Genomic DNA, 23,242 nt, shown 5'->3' with positions numbered 1-23,242 from the left:
AGAAAAACTGTCTTTATTTTCCTACCCAAAGCCATCATTTGGCTTTTTTTCTCCTTTTTTTCTTTCCTCTGAGTAAATCTGTTAGTGCTCGAATAAATGTTGGTAAATGTGTTTTACTGTGGCTGCTGCACAAAAGAGATCATTTGCAGGGATATGTGAGTAACTCAGTGTTTGGTCAAATTAGTTTTTAATGATCCCTGCATTTAATGGTTTAATATTTGTTCACTTTAACCCTGTTCTACAACAATATCCATTACAGTGTTGTGTAATGTTCAGCACAGAGATTGATATGGGATAGGGATATTAACTTGGATGTTTCCTGCTTCATTAATCTTGTCTAATCTTGTAGCTGTCACACAAAATGCTAAGGTGCACAAGCTGGATTCATTCCTTTAAACCACAAAGGCATACCCGCAATCACTTCTCCTTCTCCCGCCTATTTGGTTTGCTGTTCACAAAGTGCCACAATGTATCAACAAAAATGCCACCTTAGTTAGCTCCGTGTCAATGTATTGTATCTACTGTAGTGAGAAAGCAGGCCGAGGATGAGAAAAGCTTGTGTGAAGAAAGAGAGCTGTTGTTTAGCAGCCCTCCTCCTGACCTTGTCTGTCTATTGTGTCCATGCTGTACAACATTTCCTTTTTACTGAGTGCAAAACGGGTCATTGTATTGCCGTGTTGGCTGTTTGTTTGCAGTACAGCTCCAAAAAGAAAAAAGGGTAGACTGCTTCATCATATGTAAATAAAAGTACAATAGAGTGATTTGGAAATGATTTACATGTAATTGAAAATATTATCTATTATATTACTGGGCAACAGGCCGGGACCGCAGAAAGGCCAGTTTAGCACACAGGCATAAGTACTACAGAGCCTTGCTGTGGTAATACATGCTAAAATAAGCACGGCCTTTAATGGGGGAGGGGAAAAAACAAACAAAAAACTGAGTGGCACAATAGGTTTCTCCAAAATTGTATTGTTTATAATTAATGCTGCCTTGACCATTGAAATCCCTTGCGTTGCATAACTCTTTTGTTGCCTGTTCATGTTGTAGACTTATAGAGAACTCTGAAACAGGTGCACACAAGCAGAGCAGGTTCATCAGGCCTGCTCTTAGAACGAGAAGGGCGAGGTGCAGTAATCAACACCAAGCCAACGGCATGCTCTTTAAACACCGACTTCTCATGTGGAAACAAGTTTATAAGCTGTTATCTGTCATTTATACCCTGCACCTGCCTTCTGTCTTTCTACAGCACACCTGCTGTTTAAACATGGAGTGCTTGATTAGTGACTACATGGGCGTATATGTTCCCACTGCCACTAAGAAACTGCAGTGCACAGTTTGTACTTCCAGTATTTCGTCCATAGAAGTTCTGCCTTGTGGGACAATAAGCATTGCAAGCACAATATCTGACAATTTTATAATGCAGAAAATGGAAATCATGGTTCATCAATGCAAGTTTTGTAATTTAGTTGAATTATGCAATTGCAAATTGGAAATATTAGAGTCACTGGAATAACAGGAAAACTATTCGGGTCCTGGTAAGTTTTCTTTTTGAAAACTATATTTTGTGACTTATTCATTAAGAGAAACTAATTCTCGGGAAAGAAATTCATACTGGATCAGCCATAACCTCAGTGGAAAGAAATCTATGATGTAACAGTTGGAAACAGTGGAAATCCACAAACAGCATGCAGTTAATTCCACAGAAGAGTCAAGGGTTACAGTCATTGTGTGCAGCATATTTAATTTGATTTTAATTTCAATTCAGTTTTATTTATATAGTGTCAAACCACAACAGTCTTCTCAAGGCAGTCTATATTGTCTGGTAAAGACCAAACAATAATAGAGGGAGAACCCCAACAATCAAACCACCCACTATGAGCAAGCACTAAGCAACAGTGAGAAGGAAAAGCTCCCTTTTAACAAGAAGAAACATCGGGCAAAATCAGGCTCATTTATACTGTTGGAAAGTCTGCTTCTTTTCCCTTAAGTGGTGCCCTATTTGTAAAGAAAATGCATTTGTGGATTGAGCAGCAGAGTTGAGTATGTGAGTTGTGCCCATGAAAAACTTGCCAGATCTGGTCTCGGATTGAACTCTATTATCCAAGATGACAACAATTGCCCCACAGAGCGGGGTTTATCAAAGAATAGCTAGAGAGTTTGGGAGTGGAGAAGATGGAATGGCCTGTCTGCAGCTCTGATCTCAACCCCACTGAACACTTGTGGGATCAGCTTGGGTGTACTGTTCGTGCCAGAGTGACCAACACAACCACACTGTCTGACTTGCGACAAATACTGGTTGACAAATGTTATAACATCCCACAGCAGTGACCCAAGTTGGTAACCAACATGAGATGAGGAACCAGGTTGTTGTGGATCTGTATGGCTCTTCCACATGTTATTGAGCCCCCTGTTTGATAATTGAATAAATTGTTAAATTGGCAATATGTCTTGTTTATTCAGACTTCATCCAATTCAATAAATGACACCAAACAAGAGTCTATGGCAGAGTAAGCTGTTTAGCATTGGCTGAGAAGATTTGGCAAGTTTTTCATCAACTTAACCCACACACTGAACTCTGCTCCTCAACCCACAAATGCATTTTCTTTACAAATGTGGCATTATTTAAAGGAAATAACAAGCTTTCCACTGGTATAAAATTTATTGCCAAGAACCATTGTTACAACTAAGAAATAATCGACCAAACACACATTTCCTTACTTTTTCTGCCAAGTTTAAATATATAACATACATAACATATGTCACTGAGTAATGCAAGATATAACAATACAGATATAACAATTTTGCAGTTATATTTACAGAAATGCATTCTGGGCTAACTTCACTAACACACCTATTTTCAGCTTGTCCTTATCTAAAGTATACTTTTGGTTTACTGTTCAATATCTTTTGCTAATAGAGCCTTATTTGTCTTTCTTATATGACTGTTCAGAGCTTTAGAGCCATTTCTCCAAAGCTAAGCGCTTGTACAGCTGACTGGGCTAAGTCTTCAGCAAACATTTGAACTTTAGGCATTGTAGGTCATGCTGTTCTTCAGTTTGTTTTCAACTTGAAATTCCCTTTTAAGTGATAAAGGAAGACATGTAGCTGGGAAACAGTTGTGCAACTTGTTCACATCTCAACTAAACACCACAGCATGGTCTCAGGTTACCATCCCAGAGACAAATAGGTTTCCACTGGGTGCTGGTAAATTTGATGACACTAAACAGAACCACATGACAAGAGCACTTGAGCACACAACCTGCCCTGTGATGCAAGAGCAGTCAGTGGGACACGTAGGTGAAGCAAAGTATAGTTTGAGGACTGGAGTGCTGGTGTGTTTGTTTCATATGTGATTTAATCAGAGTTATCGGCACATACACACTCTGGCAACTGGTTTGTTGTCTGTGGCCCTGTGTTGTAGCATTGCCGTTGGATCTATGCAAATTAGGGTTGTAGTTTTAGTTATTTTAGCTCACTTGTTATGACATATGTTTACATTCACTGTCATGAGTTCAGCTTTATTAACAGTCATTCGCTACTTGCAAACGTATGATTATACTTTTGTTTTTGGAGATTTTTTATAAGATAAGTAAGAGTACTTCATAAAACAGTGACAATAACATGTCATAATCATTTCAGAGAAGGGGATAATAAAATGGCACACAGTTTAAGGAGAGCAGTTCTAGCTCATTAAATTGTTCGCGGACCTAGAACATACACCAATCAGCCACAACATCCCAGCTCCCGATGCTGTAGTAGTATTCCCAATCTTGCAACTGAAGGTGTCGTTTCATAGCATAGCATCAGAACATTTAAATAAGTTGTGAGGTTGGACATCTGTGGATCAGACCTATTTTTCCAGCCCTTCCTAGAAAAATCTGGGACATTTTGGAAACCAAGTCAACAACTTGGACTGGATTTAAGAAATTACGAGCGCTTCACAAGGAGTGGACTGAGGCTGGTATTAGTATTGCATCAAGAGCTTCTAGGCACAGGCGTAGTCAGGAAACGGGCTACAATTGTCACATTCTTAATATCAAGTTACTCCTAAACTAGAGACAACAGCAGAATCATCTTACTTGGGCTAAGGAGAAAAATAACTGAAGTGTTGGTCCTCTTTGAGATAAATTTTGAATTACATTTGGAAATCAAGGTTTTGCGCTTTGGAAGAAGACTGGAGAGCACACAATTCAAAATGTGTCAAGTCAAATCTGCAGTCTGTGATGATTTGGGGTCATCATAGTTGTTTCATAGCCGATATAGGTGTCTACCAGGGGATTTTAGAGCACTTTGTACTCCCATCTGATAGAGAATTGCCATTTTCCTTTTTGAAGAGGACTTAGCACCTGCCCACAGTGCCAAAAATAGCCATGTTATTACTGTGGTTGATTAACCAGCTAACTCACCTGACCTGAACCCCAAAGAGTATCTATAAGTTAAGATGCCAAAAGGAAGATGACAAATACCTTACCCCAAAATACAGATGATCTGAAGGCTGCTGTCAAGCCAACCTTGGTCTCAGTAATGCCTCAGCAGTGTAACAAGCTTATCACCTCCAATGCCACAGCGCATTGCTGAAGCAATTCTTGGTAAAGGGCACCCAAATAAATACTGAGTATATAAATAAATATATATATATCGAAGTTATAAACACTTTTGAATTGAGCTTTGAAAATATTCTAATAGTTTGTGAACGGATGTGCCAGTCCGATAGCTGGATCAGACATTGGTCTGATAGGCCCAGAAAGTCTTCTCAACTCAGTGATAATGTGCCGCACTATGGTACAATCAATGCAGTTCAGCAGTGCGAATCTAACAACAGTGGGACAACAGTTTTGTACCTGACACTGGTACACCAACAGCTTCTATTTTTATGTTTACACAAGTTTTGTACTTAACTGCAAAATCTGAAATGAACTGGATTAGGCTAATTTCAGATACTGGATTTCAGATTTTCATGATCTATAAGCCATAATCATAAAATTTAAAACAAACAAGGACTGAATTAAGATTTCACTTAATGTTCAGTGAATATAGAATATATGAATTTTTACCTTTTTGAATTAAATCCCCCCCTTTTTCCCCAATATTCTCATTTTTTAAAGATTCACTAGTACATCCAACAAAGTTTCCAGGTGCTAGTGTTACAGGTTAGTCAGTGTTTTCTGTTTTAACAGGATGTAAGAACTACAGGCTGGAAAGTTTGTGATTGCTTAGCCAAAGGTGTATTGTGTAACAGTATTCTTAATAGTGGCCTATTCTCAGACTTCCTACCGATAACTGCACTACTTTGGAAACACTCAAAACAAAAATCCAGCCCTCTGTAAACACAGTATGACTCTTCTCCATTGTGTAGAGGTAGAGGTCATTTACTACAGATGTTTTAGTTTAGAATTTAAGGCACTTGGCACACGTTGGTGTGACTGCAGCAGCAGGGGGGTGCGCTGTGGTTTTACCTTGTTTTTCAGATTGTTTGCAGCTTACATAGGACCCAGCATGCTGGCGCGTCAACTGAACATAAAACTTTAAAAGGCTATAAAATAAACCTGAAGTCTGTGCCCACCTCACAGCATGGAGTACCTCAGCTGATACTTGATACCCTCAGACCAGCTTCATGGGAACAGTCACTGCTCACCCAGACTTTTTTGACAAGGCAGGCTCCACTTTACCTAGATACTACAGGCTCACTGCTACAGCAGCTCAGCCCAGATAACTTCAGCCTGTTTCTCATTTATCTGCTCCTTATGTAACCCAGCCACATGGTTTGTGTGTTGGGAGGGAAGTTTGGAGAGGAGACAAGTCTTCACAGTGAGCTGACTGCAGAACCAAAAGCCCATGCCAGTTTTATTCCCTCTATTACATTAGCTTATTAATGAACAGATCCTCTATTGACCCTGTTGTGCCGGGACAACTAATCAGCTGCTGGGCCTCACTTGACTCTGGCAACTTTAACATACTAGGCTTATTAAATGCACCACTCCGTGTTTAATCTATTATGGATGCGGCATTAAGTAATTCCCAACTTCTAACCAAACACTGAAGTAGTATCTTCAGCCAGTCAAAGCAGCCAAAAACCTGCGGGGTAGAGAACTGGTTTACTTTCAAAAGCGTCGATGCAGAGGTGCTGCTAGTGCCGTCAGTCCCACTTCCCTCTTGCCCTCATTGGCTTCCCCATATTTCCCAAAAACACGTGGCTCCAGCTCCTCCCTGCTATGACTTCTCCAGCGAGAGTTTGACCCAAGTCATACGCTTCAGTACTGTACATGGTAAAGGATATTACCTCTTGTGGCAGGGATGAATATTTTTTTAGAAAACGCTGCTTTGATCCTCTTTTAAAATGGCTTTTGCTTTCTTGGGGAATACTGGACAGTGACACGCTGCTGACGGGGGGCAGGAACACGGCGTGCTAGCTTCAATCTTCCTGCCTTATTTATTGTAACAGAACTACGATTTGGAAACGTCTTATTTTTTTGTGAAATATTTAGAGGAATATTTCCTCACTTTTTGTCGAATCGCGACCGTAAAATCCTCCCACGGAAGACTGTTTGCGATGACTGTGGCAGAGGAGTAAAAGTTCTCCGTCGGACTTTAATAACACCTGCCGCTCTCTGCTCCCTCCGCGCTGCCCTCGACGGCATGACCCTCGGCACGGTGGCCGGTTCCGACTGCTCGTCGCCGGTCAGCTTCTGCTCCTGCTGCGGGGCAAAGATGGTACCCTACTTCAGCGACGACGCGGTGGTGTCAAAAAATGAGATCAACCAGCTGTAAGTTGCACAAGAGTGGCATGCTGTGAACAGTAGTGACAGTGGGCAGTTTGATATTGAATAAACAATTAGACGGCATAGTGTGTGTGTGTGTGTGTGTGTGTGTGTGTGTGTGTGTGTGTGTGTGTGTGTGTGTGTGTGTGAGACTAAAAACAATAAGTAGGTGGGACTGGGACACAGAGTAAAGCTGCCGTTAAGTAACAGGGTCTCCATTCAAATTTCTCCAGCACAACTTCAACTCCAACGTGGAAGTAGACTGTGGGAGTACTGTCTGAAACTCGAGTGTGCTAATAAAGATTTAAAATACACACTAGATTGTCACCATTATTTCATCTTATGGCAATTTTGTCATTTACCGCAATACTCAGTGTTCTAGTGAATTGATGCAATATGTGGGTTTTGTAATATCAGGGTTGATGAATGTATTTCCTGGTGACGTAGCAGGGTCTTACTCATCACAGTACTCCCTTTTTGACCTTACTAAGACATAAGTGCGCTTCAGCCTGTGTGAATCATCCAACCTGTTTCGCAGGTGTGGACATGGAATTAAGCAAGGGATTCCTCTTTAGGTATATTTAGTGGAGAGAAATGGGGGGGAGGGAAGGGGTCACCCGATTGCCATAATAAGAGATTTATTTGGCAGGGAGCATGTTGGTGTTTAGTATCATGACTGAAATAGAAATAAGAGCTTTTGAGGAAGATGAGGTAAATAAAGCGGAGAAAGAAGAAATTGTAAATACATTTTGTTTTCTTTGCTTTTGGCTATAATATGTGACAAGTTAAACTTATGTTTGAGGTCAGTGGCTTAATGTGTCTTAATATTTTATAGGAAAAGACTCAAACTGACCCGTATCCACCTGGATTCTGACAGTTAATTTAAGCAATAAGCATCTGAATGTGACTTTTAAAATAATCCCAAACAGTTAGGACTGTTGCGTGTCTGGTAACCCAATAATAGTACTGCACAACTGGCTGCTCATCAGAATTTTTTATAAGCTGTCCATATATCCTGTTCTGTATTAGAACTAATGCCCTTTGTTGAGATGTCAGTGATGGATGATTACTTTATCATCCAGTGGTCTTATCTGTTATCTCTCTGTGCCTGCAGACATCAAGGCAAAGTTGGGTGAAGTCTTGATTTTGCCTGAGAGATGTAAAAGGATTTAGCTGACTTGTGCATGTGGTGAAGACGAGTCTGCTCTTCAGGACAGATCAAAGGCCTACTGTGTTCCAGTATTTCTAAACTCATCTGGTGCTGGCTCAGATAAGCTCAACAAATTTGGGGAAGAGGGGGAAAAAGAAAATCAATGCAAAACTTCTTCAAAACTACTTAAACTAGATTAAAAGCTGATGTAATCAGCATTAACCAATTTGTATTTAGTAAAATTACCATATTTAGTTCCAGTGTCGGGCTGTTTTCATGGTCAGCGAGTGCATGAGAACGGGCCCTCTGTTATGGTTTCAGGAAAGTCAAGGGCAAAGTGTGTGTCTTGATTGCATTGTTTTTTAGTTGGTTTACACGTGACGGTGTAGCAAAGTTATTGAGTAAACTGAACGTTTAGCTTTTATTAGAGCTGCACCCACTCGTTAAGGAAATAGTTTTTCTTTCTTTCTTTTTTTTTCTGTGAGTTTGCACAAGGTTGGTTTATGGGAAGAAGTTACTCTGAGACAGGCACACAGTGCTTACTGGCAGTCGCGTGTCTGGTAAACAGCAGCAGATGTGGGAATCTTTCTGACTTCCTGGCTTTGTTTGAAATACAGCATGATGCTAGTGGCTTGTTGTGATCAGCAGTTCTTTGTAGTGCCCAAAGATGGTTTCGAGCCCTTATCACGACACAGGGGACGTGCTTTCATTTTTTTCTGTTTGTGTGCACACATACATGTCTGTTTATGTCAGACGAATGCTGATTTTTAACCAGGTTTCTGCACGTAATTACAGGCCTTGAGGCTGTCACTGGACTTTAAGTGTTGCCTGAGGATAAACGACACCTGGAACACTGTTGTTGTGCCATCAGTTTTTAAAAGATACTGGTAAACCCTCTCCTCCTCTTTTATCCGTGTTTGTGTTTCGTACACGTTGTCCAAAGCAAACGGATGGGACTGAAACGTGACAAAGAGATGTTTTGTTTGAGCGTTTGCGGAAGAGACTATCAGCTGAACAGTGATACAGGCACCTGGTTATAGGTCCTTACCTGGGCTGTGTGTGGGCGATTTGTCTTTAACGTTAAGTAGGTTTCTTGAAGTTTGTATAATTAGCTTCAGTAAATCGCCTGATATCAGACAAAACAGATGATCCTGTTTGTTGCCAAGTTTCTATTAGTGCTTAATTGTGTCCAGGTACAACCACTGCTCATCTATATTTTGCCTCGGCCACATTAAAAAAAGATTTCTTTCTGTAACTGTAAGTGTAAAATGTAGTCTGGATCCTTCTGAGAATAGCCTCGAGTGCCTGACTCAGGTATGTTCATTTCCAGCGCTCATACCTTTGTCTGTCTATCAGATTACCAAAGAAACAGTAGTGAAACTTGTGGTACTTAATTGCACACTTGCAGAAGCCAGGGGACAAGGGCAGCAAGCCGACTGTACTAGCAAAACAAAAGTCTATGTTTAGTTTGACACGAATTTTGTCTCTTCATCGGTCCTGACCTCTTCTGCTCCAGAGGCCCTCATCTCCTATTTGAGTTTCCATGTTTGGCCAACAGTCTGTTTAGCATCGGGCAGACTTTGTGGAAATGTGCTTTGATTAAAATTACAATCAAAAACATGTAACCTCTTGAGATTTCGTGTGACACAGGCCTTCAGCCAGACTTGAATGAGGACGTTGAGGTTTGTGGGTCTGCTAGCTCACCGTGACACTACACGAACATAACTTCTCCCTTTGGTCTTCTGTCTGTCATTTTTTTTCTGCATGTTCATGGCTTATGCTTCCAGGCATCAGAGCCCACGTGCACCTGCAGACATGTGGACACACATAAACACACACAGCAGCTAATTCCCTGCCTTTCTCATGGGCTGTATCCGTCTCTGTTGTAAACTCCTAAAGCCTTAGGAGGACCTGCCCTCCACAGAGCAGACCCTATATTTATCCCACTCTCCTCCTGAGAGTGACTAATATGGGCACAGGCTGGAGGAGGGGGTCACTCAGCTATCTGCCCACTATGTGGAGTGGTCCTTACATAGTGATGATTGTGTCTGTGACTGTTGCCCTAACAAGTACCTACAGCTTCGCTTTAGCCCAAAAGCCTGGGATGGCTTAATGCCAAAAGATGACCCGCCCTGCTCTCAGCTACACGCTCTGACCGGGTCTTCTTTCTTTACCTCCCATCTTTCACAGTCCACTTGGCTCTGTGGAGCCCAATTTAACTGAACTCGTTGCCCTCTTTCCATTTCCCCCTTTGCTGTGTCCTCCTGTTTGTAGAGCGCTGGCCTTTAAATCAGCCTGAAAGTGCATATTTTCAGCTGTCTTGGCAATTTCTTATCTTTCTCTCATACACTCCTACAGACTGCTAGTGTTATCGGTCTGACGGTGCCATATCACATTACAAATTTATCATTTAAAATGAGTTCGGCTTAAAGGCAGCTGCGTAACATGAGTTGACCATTCTAATTTAATGAGAGGCTTGAAGTGATTCAAATATTTACCCATTAGATTCAAAGCAGATGTGTGTGATGGTGCAGAAATGAAGAATTATGTCCCTAATGACTCTATAGTGTGCCCTATTAATTAATGAATTGAAAATTTTGTCTATAAAATATCAGAAATCAAGAAAAATGTCCAGATAAAACTGTTCACAGCTCAAGGACATTAATCTTTTTTAGTAAAATGTCAAATTAGAGAAGCTTGAACTGGTGAATGTTCATTATTTATTTATTTATTTCCAAAAACTCTTCTTTTTAAACAAAATAATCAATCTCTTGATCATTCAATGCAACCCTGGTGTGATTCCTCTGGGTGATGATATTCTGTGCTTCTAACTGGCTTTACTCGTTTGTATTCATCCAGCACTAGCCTGAGTACAGTATCACAGCAGCACACGCAGGCTTCAGTGTAAACCCTCTGCAGCGTCAAAGAGAAGCTTCTATGTACAGTTCATCGACTGCTGAGACTTTTAAAGGACTACTGTATTTTTAGAAGCTGTATATGAGAGTCATTCACAGCCCCCCACCTCTCAAAGCATGGGGCTTACATTACTCTCTGTGTGTCTGTGCGCAGGAATACAAGTGCGCGTTTGCTCGCACGCGCGTGACCCTCCACACCAGATTCTCAGGAAGAGTAGCAGTGTTGCATTACATGACATTGTACAGTAGCGCTGCTGTACACGGTCATTTCCAAGTACAGCACATAGGAAACTCATGAGTGTAAGTGGGGCATGATGCAGCAGGAACTGAGGAGAATGACAGAAACTTAAAAGTAGGACAAAGTTGTGTGAAATGCAGAAAACAGAAAAGGGGGGGGAGTAAGAGGAAACAGCTGGTTCAAGGGTGGGTGGGTTATGGGAAATGAGCCCAGCACAAGTCAGTCTTTTTTTGTTTTTTTCCTCCTGCGTTGTCTCCTGATTCTCCATATCTATGGTCTCAGCAAAACTCAGGAAGGGCAGTTGGATGGTGGGGAGGATAGAGAGATGAAGTTACAGACAAGAGGGGGGATGACAGGAAGACTAAATGACAGACAACACCGGACTTTATTTGCTGTTTTGAGTGTGAAACTGTAGAACTTGATGAACTCCAAGTTGGGTTCATTGAGTGTAAGCCTGCTGCTAAAGCTAAAATGTTGCTCGCAGCACACTAGGTGACCATCAAAATAAACATATCAGTCAAATACCTGATTGTTTGACCTCAGAGATTTGATGTCATCACCTCGCATTCATTAATCCCAGTGATCTTTATCACGTCAGTTCCTTGTTTTAGCTGCCAGCTAAAAGCCGCCCTTGTTTTGAGCAGAACAGGTTGGACGACTGCTAGGAAGAGTGTTTCCTCTACTAACTATTTGTATCTGCAGTGTTTTTGTTTTTTTTGTTTTTTTTCTATTTCTTTTTTTAACTGATGTTTATTTACTGCATCTATTAAAAAAAAGTCACAAAAGGATCTTCCTTAAGAATGTGTTTAACTTTTAAGACTCACGTTTTGCTGATTAGGATCATTGTGGCTGCACGCACATCTGTTTCTACATCGGCTGCATTCTTGCCAGCTTGACTTGTGGTGTCATTTTTGGCAAAACCTGCAAAGTGAATACAGCCGATGTGTTTTTGTTATAATGATGCATTTCTCCTCGGTCTGGAAGAGCTACTTCAGACTTAATTATATTTGTTAAAAGCATAATTTTCATAGCAGCAGTACTTTTCTTTTTTTCTTTTATTTCTCTGTGTATCCACTCATGAAACACTAGCAGCCAAGCGTCTCGCTGGCCAAGTGGTAGACTTCTCGCTCAGCATCATTAAAGTTATGCTTTAATGATCGCATGGTTATCATTAGCTGCTGCAGGAGTAGATGTTTTAACTTGTTTTATAGCTATCTTGTGAGGTTAGTGTACCTCCGTACACTAAACATACACCTGGTCAATTACACATGCAAGCACGACACTTTTATTTTTTATGATTTTGGTATCCAGTTAAAACACTGGCCTCAGTTTATAATGCATCTTCCTCCTCAATGCAGTGACCTCAGTCACAGTTACTAAGATTAAGTGTCTCAAAGGGAGCAAAAAGCCCGTTTAACTCGGCCTGCTTTGGAGTGAAGTATTGTGCGCTGGCCAGCTCTTATCGCAGCTTAAACATTGTGTAGGAGGGGGACTCGTTCCGTCTTCCCTCTCGGACCCCCGGTCCCCCTCAGTTCCCCCTATCCCTCCCTCCTGGCAGCTGTTAGTGTGAGTAAGTCTTGTGTGTGTAATCCAGCTGTGTGGAGGACCAGAGAACATTGTGTTCTGAGTTCACATCGGGGCTTGGATGTTGTTTTGCTCGCATCGGTCTGTGAGCTCTGATCTGGGGAGCCTGCAGACCAGAGGCGAGCTGAATGGGGCATTGTGACGGCGACACAAGGGCACGACAACACTCTACTAGTCCGTGTCCCCGTCTTGTGCCTGTTATGGCCATCCGGGGTCGGCATGTGGAAGGAAGCGATTTCAAATTAAGTTACGCAAAAAAATACCAGTTATGATTAGATAACTTTGCTTTTTAGGCTTCTATTCATGCTTCATTTTCTCTTCTCTTCCAGTATCAGTGAGAGCTTCCTCACAGTTAAAGGTGCAGCCCTCTTCCTTCCCAGGGGTAACAGTCCCACGCAGAACTCTGCACCTCGAATCAGCCAGCGCAGGAACAAACACACAGGTAAACCCTCATACTTACAGCGCCCACACAAACAGCAGCTGCACCATCTCCCAAAACTTCCTCTTACTCCCTTTTTCACCCCAAACCTCACAAATGAACTCTGTGGAGAAACTTGAGATTAAAGAGCACAGTATGTCTTCAAATGGACATTCCTCTACAGCATCATGGGTCACGGCTGGCGTTAATTTCTGTCAAGCTGTTTCACAACAGAGCAGATAAGCTCAGCAGTGGTGAGCTTGTTTGCTGGATAGAAAAAATAAAACAAAAACATCTTAATAAGTCACAGACAAAACGGATCCACACGGGAAATAACACATTCTATCTGATGTCGTATCATACTTTGAAAATGTTTTTGTTCAGGTGACCTCCAGAAGCATCTTCAGACCATGTTCACTGTGCTGCGCCCAGAAGACACAATCAGACTGGTTAGTAACAAGCACACATAAATAAATATAATAACAAAGGTCAGTTGTGTGTGGTCCTGTGATCAGAGAGCATATTCCAGAGCATCTGATTAAGGTCTTAAGAACTGAAACATGGATTGACTTTTGAAAACATAAACAGTTATGAGGCAAAGGAAGTCTCAGCTCTTCCAGCTGTCCCAACAACACCACCCTCACATGAAACTTGCAGAACTCTAAGTGTACTATAAGTGTGCTCGCCTTTCCCCTGATGTCCCTGCTGCATGTTTAATAAAAAGGGCTTATGAGAGAGGGATTTTTAAAAAAGGACTGGTTAAAATTTCATTAGGTTGTCCCTGCATATCTCATATTCACGATCCAGAGTTTTAAATGCCAGTCTTGTGGTATAAAGTATCTATAGGCCCTTGAATGATAAACGGTTGATTTCCAGGGCTGTAAAGAGTCAAAGACATTACACAGCTGATTTTACAGTTTGCCCCTGTCCTTCTTTTCTTGCAGGCTGTGCGTCTGGAGAGCGCCTACCCTCAGGTAACCCGCTACATGGTGGTGGTTTCCACCAACGGTAGACAGGACACAGAGGAGAGCATCGTGCTCGGCATGGACTTTGTCTCCTCTGATAGGTATACCTTCTCTGTCTTATTGTAGTTTTATAATAACTCAAGAATTTATGTTTTTCCTATGCAGATTTCTTTTTTCTTCTTGAATTGAACTGTGGTGTAGTTGACACAGTCAGAGAAATTCAATAAATCAGTGAAAGTTTTTTCAGCTAAAGGATAAAGTAAGCAAACCAGTGCATCTTGTTTCACTGTCTTTACCTTGTCGATCTTCTCTGGCAGCTGCTGCACGGTGGGTCTGGTTCTACCTCTCTGGAGCGACACTATGATCCACTTGGATGGAGACGGGTAAGATGCCACACCTACTCCCTGCTTCCTCTTACTGCTCCCTGGGGCAGCTGCCCGACTGCTCTGATGACTTTGTTTACTTGTTTGTGAGCTTTGTGTTTTCTAACCTGTCTCTTTGCATCTCCACAGTGGCTTTAGTGTGTCGACAGTCAACAGGGTTCACGTCTTCAAACCAGTGTCTGTCCAGGCCATGTGGTGAGCAACCTTTATTTTTTCCACCAGAATGACAGCAGTGTGAAGATGTTGGCCTGCAAACAATGTGTCCATTGTGCTCCACCCTTAACTTTGACCTCCAGACTGTTTTTTTTCCCCACTTTTTCTTATCTTTTCATTTGTTGTCTTATCATGTTTTTGCTTTCAATCCCTCTCACGTGTCAGAACCGCCTCTTCATATCTTTGTTTTGTTGTCCCCGACTGACTTCCTCCTTCGAGTATGATCGTGTTATGCCTCTTTATAGCTTCAACCTATGCCCTGTTGTTAAGTTCTCACATGTTTTTATTCATTCTTCACACATCCATCCTTTTTATTTTCCCTCTCACGTAATTTTTACCCTTGCATAAGTCCAAATTCCTTTCTGCACTTTTCATTCCTCCCAGTGACATTTGCTCATGTGAAAAATCTCCTTGCTTTCAACTGTCTGCCCTCAGGTCAGCCCTCCAGTCGCTCCACAAAGCTTGCGAGGTGGCTCGCTGCCACAACTACTACCCAGGCAGCCTGTTCCTGACCTGGGTCAGCTACTACCAGAGCAGAGTCTCATCCAGCCAGTTGTGTATCAACGAATGGAACGCCATGCAGGATGTCGAATCGCACCGTGCCAATTCACCCGTCCTCTTCACAGACCTGTGAGTAGAGTAGGATGGCCACATTAAGGGAAGGGCTTTCCATAGAGAGGTACTGCAAAATTTGAGAATTAGTAGAGTTTGACAGAGTTGGAGTGGTGTAAACCCTGTGCCTGATGTGCACACATGACATAGACTAGAGGGTAAACACACGGTTCCCCAGAAAATCACAGCAGTAACTGTTCACACAGTCGTGCACAGTTTTATCATAAATTCACCTTCACTGTGGCTGTTTCTGTGAAAAGTTAAAAATAAGTTGCAGTCGCATCTTCCTAACAGCATTGCCTAACAAACATAACAAGTGTTGCTACATCCCCAAACTAAAATATTGCAGTCTGCAGAACCATGGACTCTGGAATGAGGCCACGTGCCCTCTCTAACCTTCCAAGAGAGGCAAAAACAACAGACCAAAACAAAAGCCTGAAGGGCTGATGTTTACAAAGGTGCCTAATCATTAACGTGTTCACAACATGATGAATAATGCTGCCTTATCAACATATTTACATGGAAACATAAAAAAATACAAGCAGTGACTTCAATAGATTTGTCTTCACTGATACCAGGGAAATTCCCCTCCCTGCTGCTTCGTCACATGCTCTGCTACCTATTTAGACTGTCTGCCTCTCTCCCCTCGCGCGCGCGCGCACACACTCTCTCTCTTTGGAGGTCTTCAGGAGTCTAAAATAGCCAAGGCTTTAGCTGTCTTGATTTACTTATGGAAAACTGGAGTCCAGATAAACTTATAGGTAAGTAGAGTCGCAGAGAAACGGACAGGAGCAGGTGGTGAGCAAAAAGACGAGGGCTACTTGAGGAAATAACGAGGAACAGTTCGGGCAGAAAAAAAGCCACTTCAAAACATACATTTAAACACTTCGCACACGCGCGCACACACACACACACACACACGGTCTCTCTCGGAATGATCTGGCTCTGCCCCTTACAGCCAAACACAGAAAGTTCCTGTTGGTTTTCCCGGACAGGGAGGCTGCTAAAGCCTCATGACGTGTCAGTGTTTGTTGACATGGCTTTCCCCCGCCCCAAAACTAAAAATAATCTTATCTACCTGCAAGCAATTCAGGGAAGCTGCGTAAAATTTCCATTATTCATTTACTCATTAGCTCTGGTCCTTATGTCGTCATTTGCCCTCGTGTAGTCTGTGTTTTTGCCTGACTAGGCTTCCCTCCCTCAGGCCGTCTGCAGGCAAGTGGAGGCTTGTTGTGAGGTAAAAGTGTTACTGCATGTCAGTAAATAACCCGTGTCAGTTTTTTTTTGTTGTTGTTGTTTTCTCACTCAACCCTCGTTCCACTCAACTTGTTCTCATGAGGTCAGGGAAATGTTCAGGGTTGAGCTAAACAAGCCCCCCTCCTACCTCATTTCCAACACAGATGATGCTTTCAATATGTGCAGTGTCACACACCTGTGGTCACTGTACTTCCCCTTTTTGTAGCTGCTGACCCACACTGCTGTGTGCTGATGCCCTGAATCAGTTAAAAGCAAAAAACAAAAGAAAAAATGTTAGAAGAAGGAGTTCACAGACAAACTAAGCTCTTCTCTCCAGAGGGGCAATTAGGCCACTTGTTGGTATCATCAGTGTGACGTCGGAAAGGCCCCCAGCCAGAACGCTTAGGAACACAGCGCGGCACAACAAGAAGCAGATCCTACAAGGGGACTTTGTCTAAATCTGAGAAACTGGAGAGGGGAACAGAAAATCTGAGAGCACAAACTCAAACGGGAGCACAAAACAAAGCCGTAGTTCTCTGGTAGAAGTAATGTCATTGAGACTTACGTAAAGTGAACATAAATGAATGTAATGCAGCTGTGAAGGTGGCTCTGTCTTCAAAGTGAGTTTTTTTTTTTTACTTTGGCCATGAGAAAATGTGTTAAAGTTGTTTTTAAATGGAGGTCTTTGTGTGTTTTATGTGCAGGCCCACAGAAAGGGAGCGCACAGAACGGCTGATCAAGACGCGCCTCAGAGAGATAATGATGCAGAAGGACCTGGAGAACGTCACCTCAAAGGAGGTGAGGGGACAGTGAAATTTACATTTAGTGCTTAAATGTAGGTGTTAACTATAGACTGCACATTAAAGGTGGATATAGTCACCATGACATCTCTCATGGCTTGTGAAGTGAACACTGCACTTGTAGATGGCCTCCTTCTCTCCTCTTTCAAACCAGCTGTCTACACAACGTGAACATTGGCGTCCTCAGTCATGTGTCATTTGTCCTTTTTCAATTTAATTAAGTTTTATTTATATAGCAACAAATCACAACAACAGTCGCCTCAAGGCTCTTTACATTGTAAGGCAGACCCTACAATAATACATACAGAGAAAAACCCAACAATCATATGACCCCCTGTGAGCAAGCACTTTGGTGACAGTGGGACGGAAAAACTCCCAGGAACAGGAAGCAACCTCTGGCAGAACCAGGCTCGGGGAGGGGCGGGGCCATCTGCCGCGACCGGATGGCAAGTGAGGGGAGAAAGACAGGATAAAAGGACATACTGTAGAAGAGAGAGGATTCAGGGTCACCTGATCCAGCCCTAACTATGCTTTAGCAAAAAGGAAAGTTTTAAGCCTAATCTTAAAAGTAGAGATGGTGTCTGTCTCCCAAATCCAAACTGGAAACTGGTTCCAGAAGAGGGCCCTTTCTGTGCAAAGTAACTTAAATTAAATTAGAATTGAAACTAGACACTGGGACTATACACTCATCACTAAAGTGTTTACAGAGGTCACAAATCAAGAGCAACAGGGTCATTTTCTGAAAAGCTTGAGTGCAGACTTCCTTTTGCAGCCCAGATGTCTCTTCATGATGGTCATGAGAAAGAATGCATGTTTACACTACTGGCTTCACTCTTCAGACGCAGAGGCTGCATTCATCTTTTATGTACAGTCTGTGGTTTTATTACTTGTTCAGATGTACTTATACCCTGATTTTCTGCGTTTCCCTGCTGCTGTTATCAGCTGTCATCAGACCATTTATTGTTTGCCTGAACTTTCACAGATCCGAACAGAGCTGGAGATCCAGATGGTGTGCAACCTGAGGGAGTTTAAAGAGTTCATAGACAATGAGATGATTGTGATCCTGGGACAGATGGACAGCCCCACGGAAATATTTGATCACGTCTTCCTGGTGAGACAATTGGGCTTTGATTCCATTAGCCTGTGAAGGTTTGTCATGTCAGACTTGAGGTTCAGTAAAAAGCTGCATCTAACTTTGTTTTGTCTTTCTAATTGTAAATAAAAAAATTAGCGCATGCTGTTAATAATTACTGGACCTGTGTTGTCTCCAGGGTTCAGAGTGGAACGCTTCTAACCTGGAGGAGCTGCAGAACAGTGGGTAAGAGATCAGTCCCTTAAGCTAAGATTAAAATTGATGTATTAAATTAATTTTCTCGTTAAAGTCGATTGAAACGAGTAGCTCGTTTATCATCGTCACATCCATGAGATCATACTGACACGCCTCCTCCCGTCTCTCCTCCAGAGTGCGCTACATCCTGAATGTGACCCGGGAAATCGACAACTTTTTTCCAGGGATGTTTGAATACCACAACATCAGAGTGTACGACGAGGAGGCCACCAACCTGTTGGAGTACTGGAACGACACGTACAAGTTCATCACCAAAGCCAAGTAGGCTTCTGCCCACACACACACACACACACACACACACACACACACACACACACACACACACAGTTTAAGCTCTCTTTCTCACTAGTTCGTGTGTTTCAAACCTGCCTCTTTCTCTTCCCACTTTAGGAAAGCCGGTGCCAAGTGTCTGGTTCACTGTAAGATGGGCGTGAGCCGCTCTGCTTCCACAGTGATAGCCTACGCTATGAAGGAGTATGGCTGGAACCTGGACACCGCCTTTGACTATGTGAAGGAAAGACGGGCCGTCACCAAGCCGAACCCTTCCTTCATGAAGCAGCTGGAGGAGTATCAGGGAATTCTGCTGGCAAGGTGTGCTCTCATGCAGAAACATGTACAGTTCCTTAGAAGGAATTTGGAGCTAACGAACTCTTCTCTCCCTCTTGTTCTTCTACTTCAGCAAACAGAGGCATAATAAGCTATGGCGTTCCCACAGTGACAGCGACCTATCAGATCACCCAGACTCGAAGCCTTCATCTCCCTCCTTGAACCGCGCTGACTCTCACAACAACAACACCTCCTCCCCGTCTGTGCATCACTTCCTGGGTGTGGCCGTGCTGCAGGCGCTCTGCCCCGAGCCCGAAGACTCGCACGCGCTCTCCAACGGAGTGTGTGACTCGCTGGTTCAGGAGGTCAGATCAGATTGTGCAGACCCCCGCCTGCTTCCCCTCCCCAGACCCCGAGCAGCCACCGTGGTCCCAGAGGAAAAGCAGGGCAGCTCGGCGAGCGTGGCCATCACTGTGCCCGTCGCTCTTCCACTTCCACCACCATCGCTCCACATCCTACCTCCCACCCCTGAACTGCAGCGCGCTCACAGGGACACTCCCACACATCTGTCCTGCTCAGTGGGCAAACCAGAGGAGCTGTTCCTCATTTTACCCGACAGAAGCAGTTCAGAGGAAGTCTCTCCTCTCACTCTGGGATCCACTGACTCGGATATGATCAACCAGTCATTGTCTGATTTAACGAACGACAGACACACTCCGCTCAGCCCTGCGACTCCCACTTCCTTGCCTCTGGTCTCGGCTTTTGCTCCCAGCGACGACAACAACAACAACCCGAGCGAGTTGGACACCCGCGGTGAGGCAGACGGGTCATCGACCCACAGCACGGACAGCATTGACTTCTTCAGCGCCCGGGAGAAGTTTCTGGGGCTGGCCAAAGATGGCCGACATCGGACGCTTTCAGAGCAGGCACAGCAAAGGACGCCTCTGTCAACTGACAGAGAAACAGAGGTCAGCGAAGACGAAGAGGAGCAGAGGAATGAGATGAGTCAGGTAAGGCTTCATTCAGCTGTTTCTTTCTGTTTCTGTTTTTTTTTTTTTTGTTGTTGTTTTTTTTGTTTTTTTTTAAATAGCATCTCAGATGTACGACCACTTTTCAGAGTGACCTTTATCATCATCATCAGCTGTAAAGAGAGATGATTTTTATTTTACTTTTAAATTTCTATCAAATCCTTTGATTTAGGAGATTTAAATGAATTTTGAATAGTATCCACACTTTTATTTTAAAGTTTTAATCAGAGGGGAAGTAAACTGGAATCTGAGTGAATGTGAGGACTGTGTGGTAGCAGATAGATTGAGCTGATCACAGTGACACCTGCTGGACAATGAGAGAATAATCAAGACCAAACCTCCTCCTATAACGAGTTGTCAGTAGTATTATGGGGATTATAAAAGATTGTAAACTGGTGTAAACAGGACTGAGCTAATAAGTCATTGCTTGCAATAAAAGCCTCACAATGGCTGTGCTAATAAAGTCTGTATCCTCTCTTTGTCTCTCAGGAGTCTGATGACAGCTCTGATAAAACCAGTCCTGACCAGATTCATCACACTCACCACGACAACGGAATATCAGTCCGCCATATTGTCACTGAGATCGAAGCCATATCACACCCCGCCGCATCTCTTCAGACTCCTTCCTCCTCATCATCTTCTCCACTCCCTCCATCCTCTCACAGTCCTCAGGTCATCCGACCGGAACATCAGGAAGAGGGGGAGTCTTCTGAAGTCACGCACGCCTCTTCGACTCCACCTTCACACCCCCAGCCTCCCTCCACGCTGTCATGCGACTGGCCGGCAGGCTCCGTGCGGCGGGCCACCAAGCAGCTGGAGCAGAAGCTGAAGCAGGAACTGGAGATGGTGGCATGTCAGCGGTCTCCGCTGCATTCGCCCAGCAGCGAACAACCTCCTGTCAGACTGTCCGTATCCTCGGAACACGCGCTGCTCCACTCCCCCATGCACGCTGCAGAACAAAGGATCACTCAGGGAGAGAACACGGCTGTTTCTGCTAATGCTACATCCAAAGATGAAGAGAAGCACACGGGGTCACACAAAAGACCCGATTTCTCAGGCACAAGCGACCTCCAAGACCTTTCATGTCCCCCAAAGTCAGATATCAGCCAAGTCTCTGGTGCTATACCTGTCAGTGTGCACACATCCACAGATAGCCACACAGTGACATCATCACTGGCCTCTGCTGAGCAGTTATCAGCATCATCTCAAGATACCTCAGCCCAGTCTCTCAGACGGGGCCAGCTCCATAGCCAAAACCTGCAGGACTGTTCGAACCAAATGACTCTGGATGGCGTGACGCTGCGGGAGTCGGACACGGATGAAAGCTCTCGGGTCAGGCAAGAGGGCTGCGGCCCCGTCTGCGCCGCCCAGAGGAGGCTGGCCCGAGGCAGCCAGGAGCTGGAGAGGATTCAGCAGACGCTGAGAGAGCTGCAGGCTTTTCTTCACGAGGGCATCGCCCTCGAGACGGCAGACAGTCAAGCACAAGAACTGGGGCAGCCTCAGGGGCCGAGAGACGCCATGGACACAGAGCCAGAAAGTTATAAAGGGGTGAGTTTTGAAGAGAGCCCTCCGGCTCTGAAAGTGGGGCAGCAGCTCCCAGAGAGGCAGGAGCAGAGGAGTTTGTTGGAGCCAACAGAGTGGCACAGAGCCACAGAGCTAGAGGCGCGCATCCGCCAGGCGGGGCTCACCCCCCCGTCTCTCATGAAGAGATCGGCCTCCTTGGCTAAACTGGACTGTCTGGAGCTGTCGGCTCATGACCTCAGCAGCTTGGACCTGAGGACGCACAACAGAGCAACACTGTCGCACTCGCCTGACTCGCCCTCGTCGCCCCAGTCTCACCCGGACGACACATGGAAGAAGCAGAAAGTGCTGGCTCAGAGGCCCCGCTCTGAAAGAACAGGTTCGTGCAGTGATGACACATCCCCTCCACCCCTCGGCCTCTCCCCCTCCACCAGAGGGGAAAGAGGAGAACGGGAGGAGTCAGATAACAGCAGCAGTAGCAGCAGCACGGTCCCCGCATCCCGTCAGCCGGGGAGAGGACACTCGTCGAGACGTTCTCGCAAAGCTTCCGCTGAGAAGAAGCAGCAGCGAGCCGTCACTCTGCTATACAACACCATGTAACCTCAGAGCAGCCAGACTGGAACACATGCGACTGAAGCTGCGCTTATGTGTGTGAAAGAGACCGCATGATGTGTATGAATGTCAGCTGTAACCCCCTGTGTGTATCCTCCGGTGTTATGTGTATAGTATGCAAGACATGAATGATGAGCATATATTTGCATGGAAACCACTGGATGTTTGTTCGAACTGGAGTTCAGGTTCGTCTGTACAGTGTCATGAATGTCCAAACTAAGACTGAACGGTGCTCATGCACTCATTTATATCAGTGTCCCCTTTTTTTTCTTTTTTTTTTTAAGTGTGACCCTCGCTGCCTGTTCAGAGTTTCTAAAACTCCAACCAGAGGGGCTTTTGTTTCTCAAACCATGCACTTTACTGTTTAGATGACTCTTTTTCTTTTTAAAAAAATTTGAGATGTGTTTCTTACCCTGGGGAGGATTGTTGTTTTGCACTGTTCTCAGTAGACTTGTCTCTGTGGTTTTGTTTTCAAAGCTGGCAGACATGTCTTTATTCAGATTTTTAATTAAACCAGGACAAAGCTGATATGTTGTTTTTGTTTTTTATTATTATTATTACTTAATTTCTTTAGCAGTAAATAAAGGTGGTGAGTTTGTTTTAACTGTACTGACTCCTTAGTTTTTCTGTTTTTAGCCACATATCCGTCACCACCACCACTCCCATGTAAGGTGAAGAAATGAGGCCAGCTTTTAAATGTACCGCCACCTGCTGGACAGGCTGATCCACACACTAAAACTGGATTTCATGACATCGGGTATTGCCACTACCAAGCTTCTCTTTTCTAATGACTGAAAAGCACATCCTTAATAGAAATACATTTTACCTCTCGTTTTTAACTACAACTAACCGATCTTTTAAGCACGTCAGTGCCAACTCCAGTGGGAAATGATCTCCATCAGTGTTCAGCGC

At 43.8% G+C, this 23,242-nt stretch overlaps 1 protein-coding gene across 2 annotated transcripts in view; it reads left to right on the top strand.

The window, feature by feature from the left end:
• Positions 1–22,858, top strand: part of ssh2a (slingshot protein phosphatase 2a) — a 28,222-nt gene extending 5,364 nt beyond the window's left edge. Inside the window, exons 1-14 of one of the 2 annotated variants that reach the window (XM_063493502.1) lie at positions 6,271–6,767; positions 12,978–13,090; positions 13,451–13,515; positions 14,011–14,132; positions 14,349–14,414; positions 14,544–14,609; positions 15,063–15,257; positions 17,180–17,273; positions 18,258–18,386; positions 18,547–18,593; positions 18,738–18,884; positions 19,014–19,214; positions 19,303–20,179; positions 20,687–22,858. In XM_063493502.1, the coding sequence (XP_063349572.1) occupies positions 6,640–6,767; positions 12,978–13,090; positions 13,451–13,515; positions 14,011–14,132; positions 14,349–14,414; positions 14,544–14,609; positions 15,063–15,257; positions 17,180–17,273; positions 18,258–18,386; positions 18,547–18,593; positions 18,738–18,884; positions 19,014–19,214; positions 19,303–20,179; positions 20,687–22,318 (3,882 nt within the window). In that variant the 5' untranslated portion in view covers positions 6,271–6,639 and the 3' untranslated portion in view covers positions 22,319–22,858. Of the gene's footprint in view, positions 1–6,270; positions 6,768–12,977; positions 13,091–13,450; positions 13,516–14,010; positions 14,133–14,348; positions 14,415–14,543; positions 14,610–15,062; positions 15,258–17,179; positions 17,274–18,257; positions 18,387–18,546; positions 18,594–18,737; positions 18,885–19,013; positions 19,215–19,302; positions 20,180–20,686 lie in introns of those variants that run through there. The other variant, XM_063493503.1, reaches the window with a different exon arrangement.
• The last annotated feature ends 384 nt before the right edge of the window (positions 22,859–23,242 follow it).

The sequence above is a fragment of the Pelmatolapia mariae genome, linkage group LG14, assembly GCF_036321145.2.
Source record: "Pelmatolapia mariae isolate MD_Pm_ZW linkage group LG14, Pm_UMD_F_2, whole genome shotgun sequence".
NCBI lineage: Eukaryota > Metazoa > Chordata > Actinopteri > Cichliformes > Cichlidae > Pelmatolapia > Pelmatolapia mariae.
This window is presented reverse-complemented; position numbering and strand designations above follow the sequence as displayed.